Genomic DNA, 24,206 nt, shown 5'->3' with positions numbered 1-24,206 from the left:
TTTTGCTCTCAATCATTTTGTATCTCTCTCTCTCTCTCTCTCTCTCTCTCTCACACACACACACACACACACACACACATCTCTTGATTGATCAGATCCTTATCTGTCTCTTTGACCTCTAGCTAAAATTAACCAAGCGTGCAATGCCATATCCTTTTTTTCTTGAGCAAAAATGGTTGATGAATACACTATGTTAAATGATTGCCTTTCACCTAATAAAAACACATGTGAAATTCATGTTTTTTACATGTGAAATGTAAGAAAAGCAACAAGGGCCTCGCATTCAACAGAGAAGAAAAAATGCAGACGTTCAACAAGATGTATCTCACAATCCGTAATTACAAGGGAACTATCAAAAAGTTATGAGATCTTGTAATTATGAGATCGTGTCCCTTTATCATGAGTCACGATTACAAGATACATATTTTGAAAATATGAGAAGACGATTGTGTGAAAAAGGTCTCCAATTGATTTCTTTTCTGGTGAATGAATGTGCCTCTGTAACACATATGTTTTACATGATTTTATAGGTGGGGTTGTGATTTCCATATTCACATATGGAAATGTGCTTACTGTATATCAGATTAATTTCATCATGTTTCCTCAAAGACAGAATTACATAAGCCTATATGTGAATTTGTTTCCCAAATGAACATGTATACATTCACATGTGATCAAATTCACAATGCATATGCATTTTTCTTGAATGTCACAGTAGGACATGCAGGTGTAAAATAATAAAATGAATGATGGTAGAAATCCATTTAGCTTCTTCCGTTTCAGGGTGCTGGTATTATTCATGCTGGCTCACTGGGACACTCAACAGAGCCATTGTTAATGTTATCAGTAACACCGGTGCTTTTCCAACTACAAGTCATAATTGTCTGTTGTGAAAAAAGCCAATGTCACACACACACACACACACACACACACACACACACACACACACACACACACACACACATCAGTCTTTTTAGTGCATCATTTAGGCCTACTTTACTTATCAATGATCCTATTCTTCATTTTTTAGCAAAGTGTGGTGTCATGAAAATGGTTGCATTTTAGCTGTGGAGAGGATCACTAAAGAATCACCTGTAGAGTAAAATAAGCTAGAAAAGTGAACCAGAAGAGTGAATGAAAAATAAATCAGTTTAAACCTCACTTCTTCATATGTTTTGTAACCTTCACATGTTGGCTCAGTTTGCCAGTAGGCCTGTAATGTAAAAAAGAGTTGTGGGTTTCTGTGCCTCAAGCCTTTGTACTATTGGCACAGAATTATTTGAGGAGATGTTTTATTAGGTTTGCTCAATAATATAGCTCAATAATATAGCAATCAGGCGGCAAACATCTGAAAAGTATGGATAATCTGATTTAGGCGATTGGTGATTTAGTTAAACAGGTCTTTTAATTAATTAGGACGATTAGTTGTCCATGATTCAACTTACAAAAACAAAACACACATTTGCTTTAATTAATCCATAACTCCCCTGAAACGGCTAATTTGGCAGGACTGTCCCTTTAAAGAAGTCCGTTAAATAGAAAGGAACGGTCCATTTCACAAAATAGGGGACCTCTGTCCCTGCTTTGTGAGATTTCAAAATTTCAACACACAAAAAAGACATTATGAAGGAAAACGAACACGTTACTTTGTAATTGCTCTCAAACAAGAATACATCACCTTACACTAAAAAACCAACATTTAATGGTTTCATGTCTTCATTAAAACGGCGTTCACCCCTTTTGGGCTTTTCTATTTATAGCATCAGCTGTTGCAATACAAAGATTAGCTATTCAACGTATTGTTTCGCAGATGTGGGGAGCACACTCCTGTCTGTGTCGAAAGGGCGGAGGTGGTCTAAAGGCGAGAAAAAGAGAGATGAGGAGAAATATGTCGGTGTGAGGACGTTTCTTTGTGTCCACGACAGCGAAACTCATATCGGTAAGTAGCCTTTCTGCTGACAGAGAAGAGGTCGTGAATGCGAGCGTCTGTGTTCATGGACAGTGCAGGCAACACCTTCCGTTAATGTAAAATCAACTACTCTCAGTATAATAACACTTTAACGTTACTGTAGCCTAGCTAAATGTCACCAGGTTATTTAGACCAGTGGCAGCTCGGTAAACAGTCAGGGGAAGTTGGCTCGTTTTAATTTAAGAGTATGACCGACTGTATTCAGTTTGCGGAAATTCCTTTTTGCTGCAAACTTAAAGAGAAAAATGAAGCTACCGAAATCCGTTATTCGGGGGCGGCTACTGTCGGTTTTCCATACGGCCGCTCACACACACACAGAGACGGGCCTTGCCTCTGTGTATCAAAAATGTTCCCGAGTGGACAAAACACAAAGTGCTTGTCTTTTATCGTATGTCAGATATCATCATGAAAGATTCCACGGTGTTTTTAACAGCAGTATACACACAGCGGTCCAGCTTTGAAGCAAAAATGGTGTGCAGATTTAACCGCTGGACGGAGAGATTCTTCATGTATCAAATCATAGGATGAGATCATTCAGAAGCACCTCAGTCTGCAGAAAGACAGACAGACAGACAGACAGAGAGAGAGAGACACACACACACACACACACACACACACACACACACACACACACACACACACACACACACGTTAATCACTGTCTGGGGACAGATCCCCCTATCCTTCCGTCATAACTTCATGGAAATGTCAAACCCTGCTGCTGCTGATGACGTTGCTTGTGAGAGTAATAGGTAGTTTAATTTTGCATGCTGTTTCACAATTTTCCTAAAGCTTAAAGTGCTCATATTATGCTTATTTTCAGGTTCATAATTGTATTTAGAGGTTGTACCAGAATAGGTTTATGTGGTTTAATTTTCAGAAAACACCATATATTTGTTGTACTGCACATTGCTGCAGCTCCTCTTTTCACCCTGTGTGCTGAGCTCTCTGTTTTAGCTACAGAGTGAGACATCTCATTTCTGTACCATCTTTGTTGGGAGTCGCACATGCACAGTAGATACTCACTTAGTCAGTGCTTGGGCACAGACATTAGTAACAGGGAGAGTGTAGACTAACCTGACTAACTACGTGTGAAAGTTACGGACATGGTGACAGTAGTTCAACCATACATGTTCAAAACCAGAATCGGATCCTGAAGAAGGAGGGGAGTCTCCTGCAGAACCTGAGATTCTGAGAATTCAAATGTTTCGGCCGATGACGTAGACGGCCCTGCCAATTCTGACCAGCTCACCCGGAGACTGAAGGCAGGACACATTCAGAAACCTGTATCTCACTCAAAACAGCATGGATGTTTTTTTTCTTCCAAGTTGTATGCCTGTGGAAGCACCAGAGACACAAAATAACACCCCAAATTTTTTCTTTCATAATATGGGCACTTTAATTGTTACCTTTTACCAGGGGGACCTGTAGATGCTGGGTTTCCAGGCGAGTCAGTGTGTGATCTATTACATGTGTACGAGGCCTGGTATTACTCATTATTAAATAATTATTCCTGTGAGATTTAAATTGTCACTTGCATGTATATGTAGTCTTACCTAGGTGACCTCTGATACTTCTAAGTGTGGTAAAAGGTTGACCTATAGTGTAGAAAGGTAGGCTGTGTGACCATGAGGTATTTATGAGTGTTAACCATGGCATGATCATGAACTGGAATAATACTAATACTATAATAGGCTAAAAGATACATTCTTGCATATTGTTCCAATAACTGGTCCAAATATATTCGCGTGGATAGTGATTAAGATAGAGACTAAAGCAGCCAAACGACAGTTAAAAATAGTGATTTGCGTCCCATTTCACTACACTAGTTTTTAATCAAAGCCTGCTCACAATCATACATTTGGACAACTAAACAGTGTTTGATTGAATGATAACATGATGATCATTTAATCGTGATATGACTTTACTGAAAGCTTTTAAACAATACCACATGATGGTACTGAATTACTGCCTGGCCGTATGGGACTATAAAGACCATTTTGTGATGTACTGACTAATAGATATACTACCACTCTACTTTGTATGGTGTTTATGTTATTTAAAGTCTTGGCCATGATTGACTGCTGTCAGTGGTGTCTAATGGGTATGAGAAATACCATGATAGGCTACCGCAAGGTTATGGTTGTTTTCGTTCAAAGATATCTTTTTCATAATCAACCAGTGATTTGCAGTTCAAATACAGAATAGTTCATATACAGTAACAAGTACTGAATCATGCATTCAGTGTCGCTGATGCCTGGTTGCGGTTCACTCGTGACATCCTGTGTCCTGGTTGAAATTCCCAAATAGCCAGAAAGAAAAGTTAAGTATTAGAATGAATGAATGGAAAGGTCAGAGTAGGAAATGCCCCCAGCAAGTCACAGAACATTAGTGAGATATTTGGGTTGTGTGTGTGTGTGTGTGAATGGCAGACTTATTCACAGAGAATGTCTTAAAATGACGTAGTATTATTAAAAAAAAGACATCAATATAATTTATGGCTAAATGGGTTCTCAAACAATGCTGAGCCTGGAGGCTATCGCAAGTTAGTCATTGGTGATGACCCACAATCATGTGAGCTATACAGCCCTCTGTTAGACTATTTGCACTTTGTTTTCTCAGCCAAATGCTGCACAGAGGGTCTTAAAGATGGGGGCATGAAGTCTGTCATCATTGGAGGAAATGTGATGGGGGGGGGCAGCTGACTTTGCTTACCTCATTTTCTGAAATAGATCAACAGACATGTCCGCATTAATTCAGTACAACGTTACGCGTTGAAATGAGATTAAAGACATCTTAACATACAGTATCATTAGCATAGCCCACTGCTGCTCAAATAGCCATCATTTTAAAACACTGTCTCAGGAAGGAAACAACCCAGGACAATAAGGAGATGCTAGAGATGTACATCTTCAGCCAGAGAGCCATATTATTTTGTTAAGAAAACATTTTAAGTATATTTGATGCCATGCTGGCAAACATGGGGATAGAATTGAGGGCTGTTTAGGTAATAATATATTCATGCGCATCTGGATTTTGGCCACATTATAACTGGAGAATATTGCCAATATTGATGCTGGTAAAGAAATGTTAGGGTCCTTTTTTTTTAATTCGCTCCAGCTTACAGAAAAATAAGATAGCTGTCACAATTGAAGACTGAAGAGGAGGCTATTAAAGTGCGAAACTCGTGTATTTATTAACAAAACAACACCAAAAACATACTCAAACTCAATAAAAACATTCCAACTAAGGCAAAATACCCTCAAACAAACAATACAGCAACCTCTCAGCAAGCTGCCCAGTTCTTCTCTCGCTCCCCTTCTCCTCAAGCCCTTTTAGGCCAGCATCACCCAATTGGCACCTAGCACCTGTACCAGTTAGAGGATGGATACCCGAACCGAGCCCGACGGTACCCGACGGGCCAGAAATTTAGAAATGAGATTCGGGTCGGTCTCGGTCACATCAGCGCGATAAGGCATTGAACATTTTAAATTTAAAGAAGCTTATTATGTAAGGGCGCGCCTGTGTTAACGTGCGCTTGTAGTCCCGTGTGCGCTAATGCGCTCATCTGTTGACCTTTCCGAATGCCTTCCTGCAGTTAATCAAAGCGGGCTTTCCACACAAACAAACGTATACGTGTCATTAGTATGAGAAAAAAAACAAGATTTTAACTGTGTCGAGCTCGGGTCGGGCTCGGACATAAATATCTTTAATTCCTGTCGGGCTCGGGCCATGTTCGGTTACTGCTCTGTCAGATGCGGGCCGGGCCGCACTCTAGTACCAGTGGGTAGAGGGTGAGCCAAACTGAAGGAAAAACAGAACACTTGAATGTGGGAAATACCATCCCATGTAGATACATGTGATTGCTGACATTCCTAGTTATATACATATGTACATGTGCTGACACAACCGCCAACATAATTTAAAAATGTCAGTTGCTGCAAAAACTGTTTTACCTATTGTTCTACACTTTAGGATTGCCCAGCCCCTCCCTACAGAAAGGACCTAATGAGGCAAAACTGCATGCAATCTCCTCAATTAAGCTAGTGAGCAGCTAGTGATCTACCCCTCCTCCCCCCACATCACAGGCAGAACCATAGCAAAACACTATGAACCCATACAACCTACTGAACAGGCCTATGTCAAATGATAAAGTAACAAATAAACTGAAACCTTACACTGAAATTAAGGATTAAGCAGACACAAAACATTGTTAATTTTGGGAACATAGGCTAGTGAAAAGGGAGAAAGGCAGCCTTTTCACAATGCCCTTAATCAAATTATTGCTTTCACTTCAGCTGTCTTGGTGACAAGAACCAGCAACCTGCCTCTCCTACGTTGGAAACCCAGGTCCCATAAAAGGTCAGGCTTTCACTATTTAGGAAACTACAGTATATATTCTGGTCAACTGTTTTGACCAGACTAAATGGTTTTCATAGATCAAAAGTAAAATAAAAGATCAGATCAGCTCTAAATCTAAGAAAACAAGGGTGGAGTTTGTCATTTGACAGCAGCTTAAAGATTGAATACATTTTGAACTCGGTGAACTGTGTCTTAACGCCTCCTTTTGAATGATCGATGAGTGTTGATATCAACGCCACAGTACAGGCTGGGGTGTGCACCACTGCGTTCCTCCTTCTTTGTGTTCTGTGAGTTGTGTTGCTGCTTTGTTCCCATGTGAAAAGGGAAGTCCCTTCATCCTTTCCCAAGGCAACAGCTTCTCAAGAACCCAGAGAGGCTTTATGGAGTCATGGGGAAGACCGAATACGAAGTCCAAAACACACCAGCTGTTTCTGTTATTTTATATGTAAAACCACACACCTGTAGGGTAAGGTTGGTGTAGGGGACGCACTGTGGATTGACAGAATATGTCACTGGTCCTCGAGCTGTCACATTGGATGAAGATAAACTTATTATATTCCCTTATTAGCCACATAGAGATTGGCTCTTCAGTTCAGGAATCAAATGAAACACATACAAAAGAAGCTTTATAGAATTATTTCCATGTATTGTGGCCCCGTGGATATGCCACACTGCTGCAGTGTGCGTAACGAGATGTAGGCTAATAACCTAATATATCTGCTGTGCTGCAATGGCTGTGTTTTGGTGTGATGTAAAGCAGATTTGAAAGATTTCTGCGGATTTCTCTGATTAATGAACGCCGGGTTTGCTACAAGAAAGAAATATGGAAATGAATGCTATTTCCTAATGTGGATGATTGCTGTTTTCGAGTCAAAGATGGTTCTGTCCGGCATTTTCAGGAAAGGCCAAAACATTAGGACAAAAGATAAGTTTACAGCCATCAACTTAAGAGTGGGGCTGAGTGGCTTGACCATTTTGACAAAACTTTTTTTAGGGTAAATCTCAAGTTTGTTGCCTCCTACTCTCTGCTATCTGTTATTCCAACCCTGTCTCCTAGAAATTATGTTGATATATTACTAAATTGTTTTCCCATTTACTTTGTGCTGCAAAACATAATCCACTGGACTATGGATATAAAGTGCAGGACATTGACACCAGAGTGTGGGGTGCGCATCCTGAGTCTGTGGTTAGTTAGACAACAAAAGCACTTTGGTCAGGTTTAGGGGAAGATCATGGTTTTGATTAAATGTTACATGTCAGGGTAGCTTGTGGCTCGGAGGTAGAGTGGTCGTCCCTTCACCACAAGGCTGGCGGTTCAATCCCAGGCTTCTCCGGCCAGCATGTGGCTCCCTGGCTGCTGTGCGTATATAGCTGTCCGCTGTTCCTAATACTAGGATTGGTTAAACTGCAGGAAATAAAATTTCACTACATTGTACATGACAAGTAAGAGTTTTTTTCGTAAAACATTAGCCTGACAAGCCAGACCCACATCAAGATGTTGGGTCTGGGAACTCACCATTGACAGAGCTCAATCCCAGGGGCGGGATAAACGGTTGTCTTTCAAATTCTCTCTGCACACAATAGGATAGCGCTACAACCAAGCAGAGCAACGAAGAAGGTAGAGGAGCTAGTTGATAGCTTAAACTTTTGCCGTATCCGGTCGGCAAAACTCCGAACACATCTTTTTTAAGTATGATTTCAGTGCCGTTCTTTGTTCTTTTCTCAAGAAAAGCTTAACTTGAAGTCTTCCAGAGTCGCTGCCAAAGCCGTTTCGAAAGACCGCGGTTCCCAGCAGCAGCAGCCATAAGCCCGCCCACTGACTCCATACACAATGTGATTGGCCCGGCCAGAGTTTGGTTTTTCCGGCTCGCAAGCCAACAGAGAGTTGCTAGACTGCACATTGCTGCACTAGACATAAGCGACAACAGAAGTGAGTGACAACGGAACTTTCCTCCTGGCCCGTTTCAGGAAGGAGGTTTAACAAACTCTGAGTCTAACCCTGAACTCTGAGTTGATTTACCCTGAGTTGGGAAACTCTGAGTTTTCGGTTCCAGAACAGCTGATTTGAGTTGGTTGAACCAACTCGGAGTAGGTTCACTCAAGAGTTAAGCGCGTGCACCACCACTAATAAAAAGGCAGCATGAATGGAGCAATGATGCTACGATTCACCATGGTAACAACCACAAACAAACGGGTCGGCGGAAATACTCATGCGCACAAACAGCGAGTTTGAACGTATATTTCGTTAAAAAAAGCAACACAGCGGCTACTGCAAAAAATGAGAGAATTTGCGTGGGATAAAATTGCTGCTAGAGTAAATGCGTAAGTTCCAATATAGTGTATTAATATCATATTTAATCATAAGTATAATATTACTGGTGAAATGGTATTGAACCTATAATCTATTTCATTTAGGTGCAATCCTGTGGGCGAAAAAGTCCTAGGCCTACTAACCCCATTCTGAGGCTGCAGCACCATCATTAACAGAATTATAATTCATAATCTTTTATTTCAATCAAAGGGTTTACATCATTCACCTGCAATACTGTGGAACTCCTTTTTAATGGCTCTTACTGGGTTGTGTCCAGGGAACACTACAAAAACGTTTCAGAGCGAGTCACACTCTTCTGACGGTGCTTTACTAAAATGCTCCGCATCACCAATGTTGTAAAGAAAACTGCCGTTTGCAAAAAAAACGTAATGTGACACAAGAATGTGCTGGGATGTAGAGCATGTCCACGATGGGTGACATTAGTAACTGCCCCCGACCAGGTTAGGTTCACAGACTCAGTTACCATAGTAACTGACTCTGAGGTTAAGTTACCTCTCTTTCTGAAATGGAAAACCCGGAGTTTGTTAACGCTGAGATGAGGGGAAACTCTGGGTTTTCTGTAATTTCTGTTTTGTAAACATCCGGTGTATGATTTTTATAAAAGTTGATAATCTGGTCGCATATTAAATACTTGAACAATATACCTTTTTTAAGGTACATTTTGAACAGAAAAAATATACATGTGCGATTAATCACAATTAAATGTTTGAATCAGTTGACAGCCCTAACCGCTATACAGTGTTGGATGAGCTCCAATTCCCCTGTCCATAATACACGAAACAGCCGTTTTCAGATGTTTGTATTTTAAGGAGTGGAAAATGCCATCTTAGTTTGGATGAAAGGCCAAATCTGAGAGGAAATGATTCAGATACAATGGCATTAGTGTAAACATGGCAAGTGTTCCATACCACTGTATGGATGTCCTCATGCAGCATTGGTTGGCCCTCTAAAACATGATGGTTTGAAAAGTCATATAGCCAGTCACAGACAAATTTTGTCTACCAAGCTTCCAATCCCAAATTTGGTTTAAACTGGTGTCTGTGGATTGGTGACTAATGTTTCAGAGAATTGTGCACTCCACCAAGTAGATCCACAGAGGGAAATGCTGACACACAAAACAAGGTTGTGACCTGACTTTGCTTCAGCTAGGTCCCACCAGGCATGGTGAGAAAGCGGTGGCTGGTGGCAGGTACTGTGATTTCACGGTGCTTCTCAAGCTGTTTTTCTTCACAGCACTAAAATGTGCGCAAAGGGGGTGTCTTGTGAAATGGAATAGACGTTTACTTGTGTGTGGTTGTATGACCGCCAGCCAACTAACTAACTGACTGAAGAGGCATGTTAACATCAGGAATGTGGCTTGGAAATTCTTTGCCCAACCTGGCTGGCTGACTGCTGCAGACAGACTGGCAGATTGACTGGCTGGCTGGCTTTGGAAAGGAAGGAAACATCTTCCTTCCCTCTATTGTGCTGGGCAGGAAAGGATGGACCGTGGCCAGCTGACAGCTGTTTCCTGGTGGATGAAGGAGGAATGGGTGCGTGGGTGGGTGGTGGTGGTGTTGTGCTAGTAGTGAGTGAATGTGCTTTTTTTTTTTTTTCTCTGCTTTTGACAGTTGCTAAAGTTTCATGAGAACTAGAAAGCTGAAGGTTTCAGAGTGAGATGGAGTATATTTATTTTTCAAATTTGTTTAATTTTAAATTTGTATGAACACTGTGATTGGCCTGACTTAAATGGTTGTATAAGTGGTTTGCATGTTTTAACACATTCACTACAAATCACATATACTTAACGTTACTCCTAAAATGATTTGTAGATGTCCTACCTTCCTAGTTTTCTTGTAAGTTACCTTTTACATTCAGTGTTTCCCACCAAAACGCTTTCGTTTCCTTGAGGCCTTACCACAGTGTTGAGTACATTTCTTTCCTCAACTACATTCACAAATCCTTGTTTTTAATATTAGAAATCCTGAATAAAAAACATCCACTGTTTGTTAGCTTACAGTCTCGCCCAGTAGTGTAAAACCATGCGTATTGTGCGTCTGTGTGCATGCCTACGAGAACGCACATGCACAAAATGGGGACCCGCTCATAAAAAACATTGCCCAATAGCACTACATGTGGTCAAAAACTCCACAGCATACCTTTTTACGTTTGCTTGATTTGACTTAAACCTAGATTTGCGTTGCAATGGCAGTTTGGGCGTCGCGACCATTTTGACCAAGTTTAACCGAGTCCATTCCAGTCTGGGCTAGTTGCAGTTGATAGTCGAGAGCTAAATCACATGGTGCTTGGTTTTAATTATTATAATCATATTCCTACTTTTGATACATTATTTGTTTTTTAGACACGTTTGAATTCTATGTCTTGAAACAGAACTGTGAATATCATGTAGGAGGAAAAATAGCGATTTTAAAAAAAAAACTAGCCAAGGGCGCCTGGGTAGCTCACCTTGTAGCGCGCGCATCCATATAGAGGTTTACTCCTTGACGCAGCGGCTGCCGGTTCGACTCCAGCCTGTGGCCCCTTTTTGCTGCATGTCATTCCCCCTTTTCATGACTTCAGCTGTCCTATAAAATAAAGGTCTAAAATGACCACACACACACACACAAAAAACTTGCCAAAAATGGGGCGAGCATGGTAAAATTGTGGTGTCTATTGTATCAACACAGCACCATATTGTAACATTTATTTCTATCAACTTTGTCCTCGTGTACCCTTGCTTCCTCTCCCTCACTCTTCTGTTTCCGATTTCTCACCCTCCTCTCCGCTCTGTTCTCTTGCTTTCCTCCCATGTCTCGTTCTTTTTGTAGCTCTCCCTTCCCTTTGTGGGAGCTGTGGTGTGAGCTTTTTGCCACATGAGCATACATGCATGTATATTAAAGCTCCAATGCAGTATCTCTGTATTTATGCAAGACTCTCAAAAAGGGCAGAATCTGATCATAAAAAAGGTTGAGTACTGTACAAGCTGATCCCTTGAGATTTAAGCACAGAATGCATCTGAATCATTTGCAAATGTATAAATAGATTTTATTATATTGAGCTTCTACTGTACTTCACTTGTGGAAACAAAATACTCTTCTTCTGTTAAACCACTCATATTCTAGCAAGACGGATGTTTATTTTTGTTTTCAAAAGGCCATAATTACAAACTACAGTTATCCGTCTACGTCGAAGCCATCATACTGTATTTCTCTGCTGGTTCTGTGGTTATACTGGGCTACTAAGAGTTGACATCATTAGCCTGCTTTCTGCCAAACCAGGCTCACCAAGGCTTGTTTTAGCTGCTTTTCCATACAGTTGTGATATGCATTCTGTGAGTGGCTTTGATTTGAGCCAATGGCGCGAGGAGTGGTTTTCTAAAAGGCCTGTCTGTTGCATACAACTAGGGCTGCAGCTATCCATTATTTTAGTAATCGAGTATTCTACCGATTATTCCATCGATTAATCGAGTAATCGGATAAGAAATACTTTTGTTTTATTGAAGAGCAATAATAAACAATAGTTTGGTTAAATTTTTGGAAAAAGCTACATTTTTGTTGCCTACATTGCTTCTCTCAAAAATCTAAACATATGAAGTGCATTTAAGTGCCATATTACATTGTAACATTTTTAAAGAAAACATTTTCTGAAATGACATCAACCTCACACTAAGGCCTACATTAAACATACATAAACATTACATTAAGTTGTGCAACTTAACTTTCAGAACTATAAGTTTCATCGAGACTGATCTGTATGTAGGCCTATATGTAAATATTAATTATACTCAATCTATTTTAATTTATATATTTGATTACAATGGTACACAGCTCTGTTACACTTATGCTAGTAGATCGTTGATCAGCTGTTGAGAGAGAGAGAGAGAGAGATTGATTGATTGAGTTTGGTGATATTTCATCGTCCATACGACTCCGTGATTTACTTTTGTCGGGTCCGCTTCGTGCAATGGATGAGAAATGTTTTCTGTTGAGATGCTGAAGCATTGACGTCGTGCTATTATTGTGGTAAGCTAGTTCGGTTTTTCAGTAGACACACTGTACAGAGTTCTCGTTTTAACTACGTTTGATCTGATTCCAAACTTTGGACACTTTGTCGTTTTCTCCAGCCTGTCTCTTCTCTTAGCCCCTCACTATTTACGCTCTGGCATCGCCAGCAGCAGACTGAGCAGCGTCTGGTGTGCGACAATAATAATGATCCGTGTGGAAACCGTCCGTCAGCAATACAACGTTGGTAACATTGATTTAACGAAGCTTCGAGGCAAATCATTTTGCATCGAGGATTTTTTTAATCAAATTATTCGATCGTTTCAGCCCTACATACAACCCTTCATCCAACCACTTTTATTGTGTCTGTTGCTTCATTTACTGTTCTTACTTAGGCTACATTTAAAACATGTCAGCTTACAAACAATATAACAATGCTGTTTCCAATAGCAGTAGGCCTAAGGTGCTAACCATAGACTGTTAATATGAATGGACAATGCATCCAGTTCGGTGAAGTGCTGCAAATGCCGAAGTGCCTTAAACCTGCATTCTATCTGAATTCCAGCAGGGGGCGACTCGCACGGTTGCAAAAGGAGTTTGGTTTCTGTAGAAGTCTATGAGAAAGTGACCCACTGAGGTAAACTTGATTTATTACGTCAGTAAACATTTTCATAATGAGTTTATGGTCTCAATCGCTAGTTTTAAGTCTTCTGCAACACAGAATGATGTTCATTTTTTGAATTATGGTCTCGTTGATTTTAAAATCGGCGATAAAGCAGGGGGTGTTTTAGGGCGTGGCTATGATGTGATTGCCAGTGAAAGTGTGTAACGTAACGTAGAGTGTAAGGGCTTCTCCCTCACTCCTCCCTCTCGTCTGAAATCGTCACATTAGCAACCAGGATGGCTGCGCCCGTAACGGCAAACTCAACGACTCATAGCAGATCTCCACAAACCAATGGGTGACGTCACACACACTCTGTCCATTAATATACAGTCTATGGTGCTAACTTGACAAATACGGCTGCATTTCCTGCAAATGCTTCACAGTAAAAGCTGTTTGTGGTTTTCCAGTGGGAAGCTCTTAATATGAAGCAGCAGCTGCAGGAAATGTTTTGCTTTGCATTAGCAGTATCTTAAGGTGCTCTGTGGAGTTACAAAAAAAGAGAAAAGGTTATGTATTAGGGCTGTCGGCGTTTAATGACGCGATGCGATTAAAGGCCGACCCAATGCGATTAATTTTTTTTAATCGCATGCTGGCATTTATTAATTTATTTAACACTTCACTCGGCTTTGCGTCGTGACTAACCGGCTACTATTTTGACCCTTTGCAGCACCGTTACTTATCATCAAGCTGCCACTTCCTCTGCAGGCATGATGGAGAAAGACAGCAGCAATGAAATCGTTTGACAGCCCTATTATGTATACATTCAGTGTTACTTAACAAAACAAACTGGACGGATCCTTCAGCTCTATCAAATGTGTTGAACTTATTTTCTTCTTTATAACATTTGCAAAGCCGATTTTTGTTTTATTTGAAATCCAGCATGTTTACATCCATGTCTTCTTCCCTGTGTTTGCTGGTGCATTGCATATCGTATATGTATCGTGACATGTTACTGCCACCGGTATATCAATGGATTAGCAATAAACCATTGGCAGGAATGTGTATCGCGTCACACACGTGCGAGGGTGAGTGTGACCATAATACCATACTGTAGTGTGCAGTGTGGTCATCCCCTGCTTTGAAACCAAAGTAAAAATACATGTGATCACAGCTTGGCACACTGTGGTTGGGCGAAGGCTTGGCTGATGGGGACTGCGCTTGCACAGAAGTAGAAGTACGTTTGCAAGCCTGTGTCTGAAAGCACAGTAGGGCTGCATGATATGAGGAAAATATGCGATAACGTTTACGTTGAATATCACGATAATATCACTTGCAATAAGTAAACTGATATTAAAGTGTTCTCAGTTTTGCATTTCTGCTGCCATCCATATTCTGCTAAAAAACAACAAATTGCTTGTTGAATTTTAAAGTGCTCATATTATATGATACACATATTGTGTTATATGTCTTTTTTGTGCATGTTCTAGGTTTAGAAAGTGAAAAAGCCCAAATTCCACCCCAAAGGGACTTACCATCTCCAGCAGAAAATACTGTTCACAAACTGCTCCAAACAGCTCTATTGTAGTCCAGCCTTTATTTAAGAGACGAACGTGCGTCACTTTGTAACACACTATAATGCTGTAATGATGTCTCACTCTGTAGCTAAAACAGAGAGCTCAACACACAGGGTGAAAAGAGGAGCTGCAGCAATGTGCAGCACAACAAATATATGGTGTTTTTCTGAAAATTAAACCACATAAACCTATTCTGATATAACCTGTAAATACAATTATGAACCTGAAAATGAGCATAATATGAGCACTTTAAAACAAATGAAAGCAAATAATTTCCAACATTCCTTTTATTGAACAAATTAAACATTGAATTGAATATACTATAAAAGGCACCACAAAAAAAATGTGACGGTTGCATTTTAAAGTGTAGTTTTCTGCTGATATTTTCTTTTAACTAACACAAAAAAATCTCAGTCGCAGCGTTTTCGCGTTGACGATAAAAGAGGATATATTGTGCAGCCCTAAGGCACAGACACAAAACGTTTCAGTTCTACAAAACTTCAGTAACAGATACAAACATACATTTGCAAGTCCACAAAACTACTGTTGAAGATACAAAACCCTGTTTTCCAGTACACTTTTTTTTTAGTGATATAATATTCCATAGATTCTGCCCATTTTGCATAAATACTTGAGTCAATATAGTAGTCCCCGTAAGATGCAGTTCCTGTAAAGGCTGCTAGACATTAGCTCCAAGTCAATTGTTCCACTTCAACATGTTTTTGCGTAAACCTTTTCACTCTTCTACCATATTGCAAAGCCATGTCCAGCTGTCATTCTGCTTGTTGTCTTTCTCTGGTGGGTGCAACTGTGAAAATATGTGTTTTAGGTGGGCTTAAACTCTCTCTTTTGGCCTCTCTTTCTTTATTTTTGTACTATTTTTTATTTATTTTTTCCTATGTTTTTTCTTTGATCCACAACTCCTAGCTGTGGTCTGTGGTCTCCATGGTGATAAGAAAGCAGCTGCAACAAAAAACCTTAACTCCTCCCTCCCTTGTTCTTTCCCTCTGTCTGTTCTCTCTCTCTCTCTCTCTCTCTCTCTCTCTCTCTCTCTCTCTCTCTCCCTCCTCCTTTTTCAGCCAGGTGTGTCTCCATAGCCACCTACTAGCCTACTTCTCACCGTTACCACCACTGTCGAGGTAGCCATGGCGACCAGCGCCCTGCCAAGTGACAACCTGCCAACGTACAAGCTGGTGGTGGTGGGGGATGGTGGTGTTGGGAAGAGTGCCCTCACCATCCAATTTTTCCAGAAGATCTTTGTGCCAGACTATGATCCTACGATAGAGGACTCGTATCTTAAACACACAGAGATAGACGGACAGTGGGCAATACTGGATGGTGAGTAGAAATGGATGTGCATGTGAAATTAACCAGACAGCAGTTGAGTATGACCCTATCTCGCTAATCTTCTGTCTTACTTTTTTATTATGTTTTGGTTTTAATAATAATAATACATTTTATTTCTGGACACTCAAGGTCACCTTACATGACAATAAAACATGTCCACCATTGACCAATGAGTGAACATTTGTTTTTAATGTTTTTATTTTTAGCTTTTAAATACATTCCAGTGGTAGCTGTTTCCTCCACTGAGCAAACTATGGTACAGCAATTCCCTGAAAGAAAATGAACGGCATTTAGAAGAAGCCACTGCTGTGGTTGTTACGTGTGAGAGAAAGGATGCATCATTCCATGATATCCTTCCCTCAATAAAGTATTTAATTTGTGTTGGAAATATATAAAGTTCTGAAAATAATTATAAAACCAAAAATCTGTCACTTTGGATTCTGAAAATGTGTGTGTGCGTGGACGTGATTACACAAGTCGTGGAGGAAACAAACTCTTATTCCGAACACGTAATTGCAAAAACAGGTCACAATAACAAAATTGCGTAATGTCATTCTTCAATGATTACTGCAAACTGGGTCAGTTTATATCCGTTAGTAAATAAATGTAACAATGCTTTTGGTTAGAAGGGGTTCAACAATTCATATTTGTAATAACACTGACTCCTTATGGCAGCTTTGAAAGGTCTTAGCATACTTGATAAGTACCTAATTAATTAAGTAGAATCAGTGGTGGTGCAATCAGAAATAAAATAAATATGACATGAAATGCCTAATTGCCTAACGCCTAATATGACATATTTATTGTCTGTATATTTAGTAGGAAAGGTAGTCCAAATTGTGTAATTACTTACTCAGACAATATATGACGTACAGTACGCTAATAAAGTCAGTAAAAGAGACACCCTTCCTTGTAATTTAATACAAGCTTGTGTTCTCTACACCTTGGCAGTGCTGGACACAGCCGGCCAGGAGGAGTTCAGTGCGATGAGGGAGCAGTATATGAGGACAGGAGATGGCTTCCTTATCGTCTTCTCTGTGACAGACAAAGCCAGCTTTGAACATGTCGACCGATTCCATCAGCTCATACTACGGGTCAAAGACAGGTGGGTCACAACAGCTCAGCTTAGCACTGCATAGAAGAAACCACTTTTGTTCCATGCACAAACATAACAAAGGACAATGGATGATCTGGTAGTGGTTAGGGCATTCCTACTGTATATACAAAACTCATGTTCAATGACTTTGATGTTATGATTTAATGCAAACCATTCATTTACACTGCTGAAAATCAAATCACAGAATGCCTGGAGAACACTTCCTCTGAAAAAGAAAGAACATTATTGAAAAAGAACAATATTCTCAATTATTTGGAAGTGAAAACATAAGAGAATGCACCATGCCTAATACATCAACCATTGCATTGACAATCTGTGTGTACAACTAAGGGTAAATTTAGTAAGTCAAAACTTCTGTACCCGGAAGCCAAAGGTGCCAAAAGAGGAAGTAGCTCTGTCAGATGTAATAGACGTTTACAATATGAAAAAAACAACTGGGGATTTGTTTACTTCTGACCACTAATGTTTGCCTTAACAATAGGTTTTTGTCTAAACTCTTGTAACCAATAGATATTTGGCCAAAAACTCTTAAATTATTTTTTAAGGCCCAGTGAGCTCAATCACATCATCCTCTAATGTGGTCACACACACGAAAATTCAAAATATTAAATATATTTGAAAAAATATTGGTCCTCGTATAAGGACAAACTTTGCCCATGGTTCAGTCGGCGCTAGCGGGTAGTGTTGTCATATGTTTCAGGATTACTGTAAAATGGTTACGGATCGGGATCTGGCCCCTGCTTCACTTTCTTTAAGCTGCAGACGAGTTGGGCAGAACATCAAATTGGTTTGCAAAGTTCTAATCCTTTTGTACTGTGAATGTCAGTTGTGAGAGAAGAAAGACAACTGTTCTCTGACAGTGACTGAAAGTAGGCAATAAAACTGAGCTTGAGATTAAACAAAAATAGAAACTGGAACTGAGCAAGTTGCTGAATGTCCATATTTAGTGGTGCTCTTCTGTAGCTCTTTTCTTTCTGCAAGATTTGAATGTTACAGAAATCTAAAATACCTCTCTGACAATGTGTGAAGCATGTGATCTTTCTGATCTAACAGGTCTTTCGAATAGTCTTTAGACCATGAGTCACTTTTTAATCACTCTTTGAAACCACCGCAAGTGTTTTTGGAAATGCATTATTGAGTTAGTGTGTGTGTGTGTGTGTGTGTGTGTGTCCCCTCTCAGGGAGGCCTTCCCCATGGTGCTGGTGGCAAACAAAGTGGACTTGGTCCACCTGAGAAAGGTCACCGCTGACCAGGGCCAAGAGATGGCTGCAAAACATAGCGTAAGTAGGGAACCTCATTGTAGGCTTTTTTTTGCAGTAAGCCGATTTCATATCTTTAATTGGGTTTCTTCCAAGAGTTTTCACATGAGCCTGTGTGCACTACAGAGACTAAAGACAATGAAGGCATTTCTGAAGCAACAGTGAGAGGAAAGATCATTGCTCGCAGAGTTGTGTCCTTGTATCTGAAATAATTCAATACAAAATCTAAATAAAAACTCAATGGAATTAACACCAAAAGGTTAATTTGGTTTCCACAGCTGAACAGTAGACTATTGTCACCCATGTATAGCTAACAAAAAGAACACCTTGATGATACAGACTCAGACTACGTCTACGTTAAGCTGTCTACATTTTTAAAATGCGGTCTTCATGTGAAAACATTTGGCTTCACATTAGCGTTTGCAGGTCACTTTTACCTCTGTCATGACCATTGAGCCAGGCAGAAGGAGGCAAACGTGACTGTGGAATAAAGCCAGAAAGCTGTGCTTACTGTAATCTGCGAAAAGGATCACTTCCATACAGAATGCACCAATTTAACTTATCAGGGAGAACTTGTGTAGTTAAATGAGTTTTGTCCAGAGGGATTCAGGGGAATTGACAACTCACTCTGGCACATAGTCCGCTAATTCCAGTGATGTGACGCCTTGATTTTTATTTCTATTTTGCATTCAATGGTCCCTTTTTAATTAAGCGGTTTTGAAGTGATCATGTTCAGCCTGGTCAATAAGTACAGCACTTGGGACTGTTTTTTCCCCACTGACTAGCATCAAAGACAGCTTGGTGGTGGTGATGGCACAGTGAATTAGATGCATGCCTTTAGTGTGGGAGATCTGGGTTCAATTTAGGGCTGAAACGATTTCCTCGAATAACTCCAATAATTCGATTACAAAAAATCCTCGAAGCAAAATTCTTTGCCTCGAAGCTTCGTTAAATCAGTGTAATTAAGGTTGTACGGCTTACTGTGTTTCCGCACGGAGGATAATTACTAGCGCACAATAGGTTGACGCTTCTGTGGACACAAGACTGACGGCCCAGATTACAAATGAAGGGAGATGAAAATAGCGAGGGTCTAAGAGAAGAGACAGGCGAGAGAAAACGACAGAAAGTTTGGGATCATTTTAAGCTGCAAACATGCTGCTACATCATCTCTGTAGAAAACATCCAGTGTACTCATCCATTCCAGAACCCGACACAAGGTAGCTAACTAACGTCTGCTGCTCTCGTCCACCGCGCTGTTTTACACAACTAGCCTACAGCATGCTACTCTGCAAATAGCGATGTTTTACCAACAAGCTAAAACGAAAGCTGTCGGTTTGTAGTCTAACTGTTTATTAGTTTGCTACTTATCTTTGGAAACTTAGCTGCTGCCGGAGACAAACCGGTTCCTCCCCCCAGCGTGGCCACTTAATATGCACGTGAATGACGTCATCATGCCGGTGATGTCTGCATTCTTTATTCTTTCTCCTCACTGTGTATTAGGCTTCTGAAAATGTGTCCCCCAGAACAGTGTAGTTGAATAGCCCTGCTGTAAGCTTTGTACCGTCACATTTACCCTCTGGTTAGTGAACAGCTCTTTTGCATATCCAGTGCAAAGAGCCAGAGGCATGAAGGGGAAGGGGGTGAAAAAAATTAACATTTGGGCCACCAAAAATGTACTTTTTTTTTTTTAAGGGTCTTTTTTTGGCAATAAAATTTTCACTTTTGAAACAGGTTTCCTTTTTTTTAGTAAACAGCAATAATACATATTTACTATTGCTGTTTACTAAGTATTTCTTACTATTTCTTATCCGATTACTCGATTAATCGATGGAATAATCGGTAGAATGCTCGATTACTAAAATAATCGATAGCTGCAGCCCTAGTTCAATTCCCTCTGCGATACATCAACCAATGTGTCCCTGAGCAAGACACTTAAGCCATAGTTGCTCCAGAGGCATGTTACCTCTGACATATATAGCAATTGTAAGTCGCTTTGGATAAAAGCGTCAGTGATGAATCATTACATTTCCTTGACTGCTTGGCAGTCTTTGTCTCTGTGGTGAGATTGAATTATTGAGTTATGTTTTTAGTTGGTGTTTTCACTGATACAGGGGTCCTTTTCTGTCTTCATGTGCCTTTCTACTGGTTTCAGGTCATCAGGCAACTTGTAATTGTGACCCTTATTTTTTCTTAACCATGTAGCATTTGAGGGCTTTTCATTATAATGGTTAAATGCTAATCATATGTCTCCCTATGTGGTGTATTGCTATACTGTACATTATACAATATACCAGTATGTAGTTATTCAACCAAATTGGTTATTTTGCATTTTAGTGAACAATTAATACCACGTGAATACCACTTTTGCTTAGATTTGGAATATGTCTGCTTGCTTCTTCAGATAACTTATATTGAAACCAGTGCCAAGGATCCTCCAATGAATGTGGACAAAGCCTTTCACGAGCTGGTTCGTGTTATAAGGTAACTCACTCACTTCTGCTATTCTCTTATTTTCATGAGATGAAGACTGTTACATCTTTGCATACAAAAACAGATTAACTTGCAGTAACAGCTGTCAAACAGCTTGAGGACAGTATTGATTGGCCCTTAAGAATCTATTGTTTACAAATTAAAGTACAGCCATTACATAAATGTAAAATTGAGACATAAAATTGTCTCAACTCAAAGTGTGTCACCCTTTTCCCCTTAGTGTTTATTTCACTTCTTTAGTGTTAGTGGCACAGAGACAGTGTTATGTAAGGGCAGTGGAAGTATGTTTAGTAAGTAGAGTGGAAAAGAAAAGAAAAAAGCCCCGTGCTATTTCCTGTCTTGACACATGCAATTTCAGAAGAATTTCATTTGTGTCCATGTTTTGAATGTGGTCATATTCTGTTTTAAGGCCTTCTCTTGTTGCAAGGACCAATAAGCAACAAGCAGGCATGCCACCATGGTTTAGGCCCAATACTCCGATACCCTATCACACAGCTGTACCTTTTGTGTTTGTAAAAAAGGGAAAATTCTTATTGTCCACATGTCAGGTCGGTTACGGACTCATGAGGAACCGTCTCTGTTTTTGTACATTATTTAAAAAAAAGAAAAAAAAAGAGCAGAGTTGATTAATGAATCAACATTGCCCTCTTGTGGTCAGACTGTAGAAAGCCAGTCATACAGGGGGTGGATAAAGACAGGTTGTGCTTTTTTCTGACTGATGCATTAGCAGTTCAGGCAGAAAGTGCATGAAAACAAGTCTTGAAACTCACCTATAAAATGTTTAATTTAAAATCTCTAAGAGGTGACACATACTATTTATGACTCTAAGCTTCATATGACTTACTAATTGTGTTGTAAAACTGGTAGCTCAAATTAAGCAATCTGATTGGTTCATAGCCGTGATATAATAACCACATACAACTATGATTTTTGAATTCCTTTGCACAATAAGAATCACTCTGCATCTGAAAAAAGACAAACTGATACAAAGTAGCCTAACATAGTTAGCTAGTAGGTCTAAAAGGCGTTACAAAATGGAAACATTCAAGGTGAACTTGGATCTCCTGGGTGGGCTGACGATGGAGGAGTGGACTGAGGAGTGCCCATCTTCAGAAAAAAAATCCACTTGTTTAACAACATGCAAAGCTATGTATAGAGGACCAACTGGAAAAACTGGAGTTGACCAACTGGTGAGAAACCGAAATGAACTGAACACCGTTAAACAAACGCAATGGGCCGTCATGTGCTTTGAAGACTGGTGTGCAGATAAAGGTGTAGTTTTAGATCTTAAGACAGTGTCAAAGGGTCAATGAAATTGAGATTCCGATGCCACTGTCAGAAACGGTAAAGGTGAGCTCTAAGGCCTGAGCAGCTATGTTTGTCTCTGTGCTGGACTTAACCGTTAGATTAATGACCCACCGCTCAATCCATCCTGGTGTCTCCTCAAAGACACAGAGTTTAAAAACGTGCAACAATGTATTCATCGGCGTTGTGAAAACACTGAGAAAGGCTGTTCATACATAAGTCTCTTTCTTCTTCTCCAGTGGGTTATTGTCATTCTTGGTATGCTCGTTGAAGGCCAGCGTTGCATACTTAAGCCTGTTTTTGTCTCTTTTGATGGTGATTGGCGTAGGTTTGAGCTGCCGATTGCCTTCATTTCCCCTGGGCCAAAAGTGAAGTTGAACATCATTGAAGTCATCTTTTGATATTGACGCATGATGAACTAGGATTGGGCATCGAGAACCGATTCCTACTTGGAATTACGATTCCAGTAGAATCGTTTCTTTATTGGAATCGTTTGGAATCATTTAGAGGATTTGGTTTCAAATCCGATCATGTCATCTTGTTGCGTCTTTTAGGCCTACTAGCTAACCTTGTTGGGCTACTTTGTATCAGTTGGTCTTTTTTCAGATGCGTAGTGATACTAATTGTGCAAAGAAATTCGAATCATAGCCGTTGTATCGTATGTGGTTATTATATCACGGCTATGAACCAATCAGATTGCTTTATTTGAACTACCCATTTCATAAATGAATGTAAATAAATAGTAAAATATGTAATCAATATAACGTTAGCCTGTGATTGGAAAAAATAAATATGCTAGCAGCTATATTCCATGGCAACCGCCTCGGCGGCCAGCACAGGAGGGACTATTTTATTCAGTCCCTCCAGAAAAATTATAATTCAATGCATAATCGGCCGAAGCCTGCATATTTATGCGGGGGCCACATTTTTTCCAATACGCCGCACTTTCGCCGCATAAATTGCCGATTTCCGCACAAAATGTGCAGGGCTTGCATGATTTCACAATCCCCGCATTTTCGTTGCAAAAAAGCCACACATATCTTAGCAGAAAGTTGAAAAATGTTGCGTTTACTTCACAGATGAGCAGTTATTTCCCCCTGTTGCCATGGGAACGTTATGAAGTGACGTAATTACGCGGCGTGAACATCATCGATGAAGCCACGATGAAACCGCAATTTTTGCAAGCTCCCGCAAATTTCATCGCATAAAATTGCATAAATATCCCGCATATTCCATCGCATTTTTTAAGAAAACGTGCCGCATAATGAAGGCTAAGCCGAACATGCCCCTTAGCTGTGATATAATCACAATTTACAGATTAAAACAGATTACATATAACATGTTAATTAGTGACCTTAATAGGTTTGTGCTAAGCTAACTGACTGCTGACAGTAGCTTTATAGTTACTGTACCGACATTAGAGGGTGGAATAACTCTTCTTGTCTAACTCTCAACACAATAAATAAGCGCATTTCCTAGAATGTTGGATTATTTCTTTAGTACTAGTTTTAACTCCTCTTGTATGATGGATAAAACTAAATATTATGAGCCACAATTAGGATAATCGTATTGTTAGGTGTCACAAAATGCTGGTAAATTGATCCTGAGTTCAGATTTTTTTGTAAAACATGTTTTGTTTTTTTTCCTCCACACCCACAGACAACAGGTGCCAGAACGAAACCAGAAGAAGAAAAAGAAGATGAAATGGAGAGCAGAACGTTCAGCGGGTTCCCACAGGTTCCACTGCGCCATATTGTGACCTCCCTCGTCCTGTCTATCATTCGTGAACATACACATACACACACCCACATACCTTTTGGATGTCAGGGAACTCCCCAGAAGTGGTTAACTACTGGTGCACAAAAGG

The 24,206-nt window shown here is 40.1% G+C and overlaps 1 protein-coding gene across 2 annotated transcripts; it reads left to right on the top strand.

The window, feature by feature from the left end:
- The first annotated feature begins 1,795 nt into the window (after positions 1-1,795).
- Positions 1,796-24,206, top strand: mrasa (muscle RAS oncogene homolog a). Of its 2 annotated transcripts, none has more exons than XM_078263279.1 (6): positions 1,796-1,939; positions 15,905-16,159; positions 17,120-17,273; positions 18,466-18,565; positions 20,946-21,025; positions 23,999-24,206. In XM_078263279.1, the coding sequence occupies exons 2-6, from the start codon at positions 15,967-15,969 to the stop codon at positions 24,096-24,098; spliced, it is 627 nt and encodes a 208-aa protein (XP_078119405.1). In that variant the 5' UTR covers positions 1,796-1,939; positions 15,905-15,966; the 3' UTR covers positions 24,099-24,206. The 2 variants fall into 2 exon arrangements, with proteins under 2 accessions (XP_078119405.1, XP_078119404.1); XM_078263278.1 differs by having other exon boundaries at positions 15,901-16,159.

The sequence above is a fragment of the Sander vitreus genome, chromosome 11 (genome assembly GCF_031162955.1).
Source record: "Sander vitreus isolate 19-12246 chromosome 11, sanVit1, whole genome shotgun sequence".
Lineage (NCBI taxonomy): Eukaryota > Metazoa > Chordata > Actinopteri > Perciformes > Percidae > Sander > Sander vitreus.
Note: the sequence above shows the minus strand (reverse complement) of the source record. Positions and strands in the feature narration are given on the sequence as shown.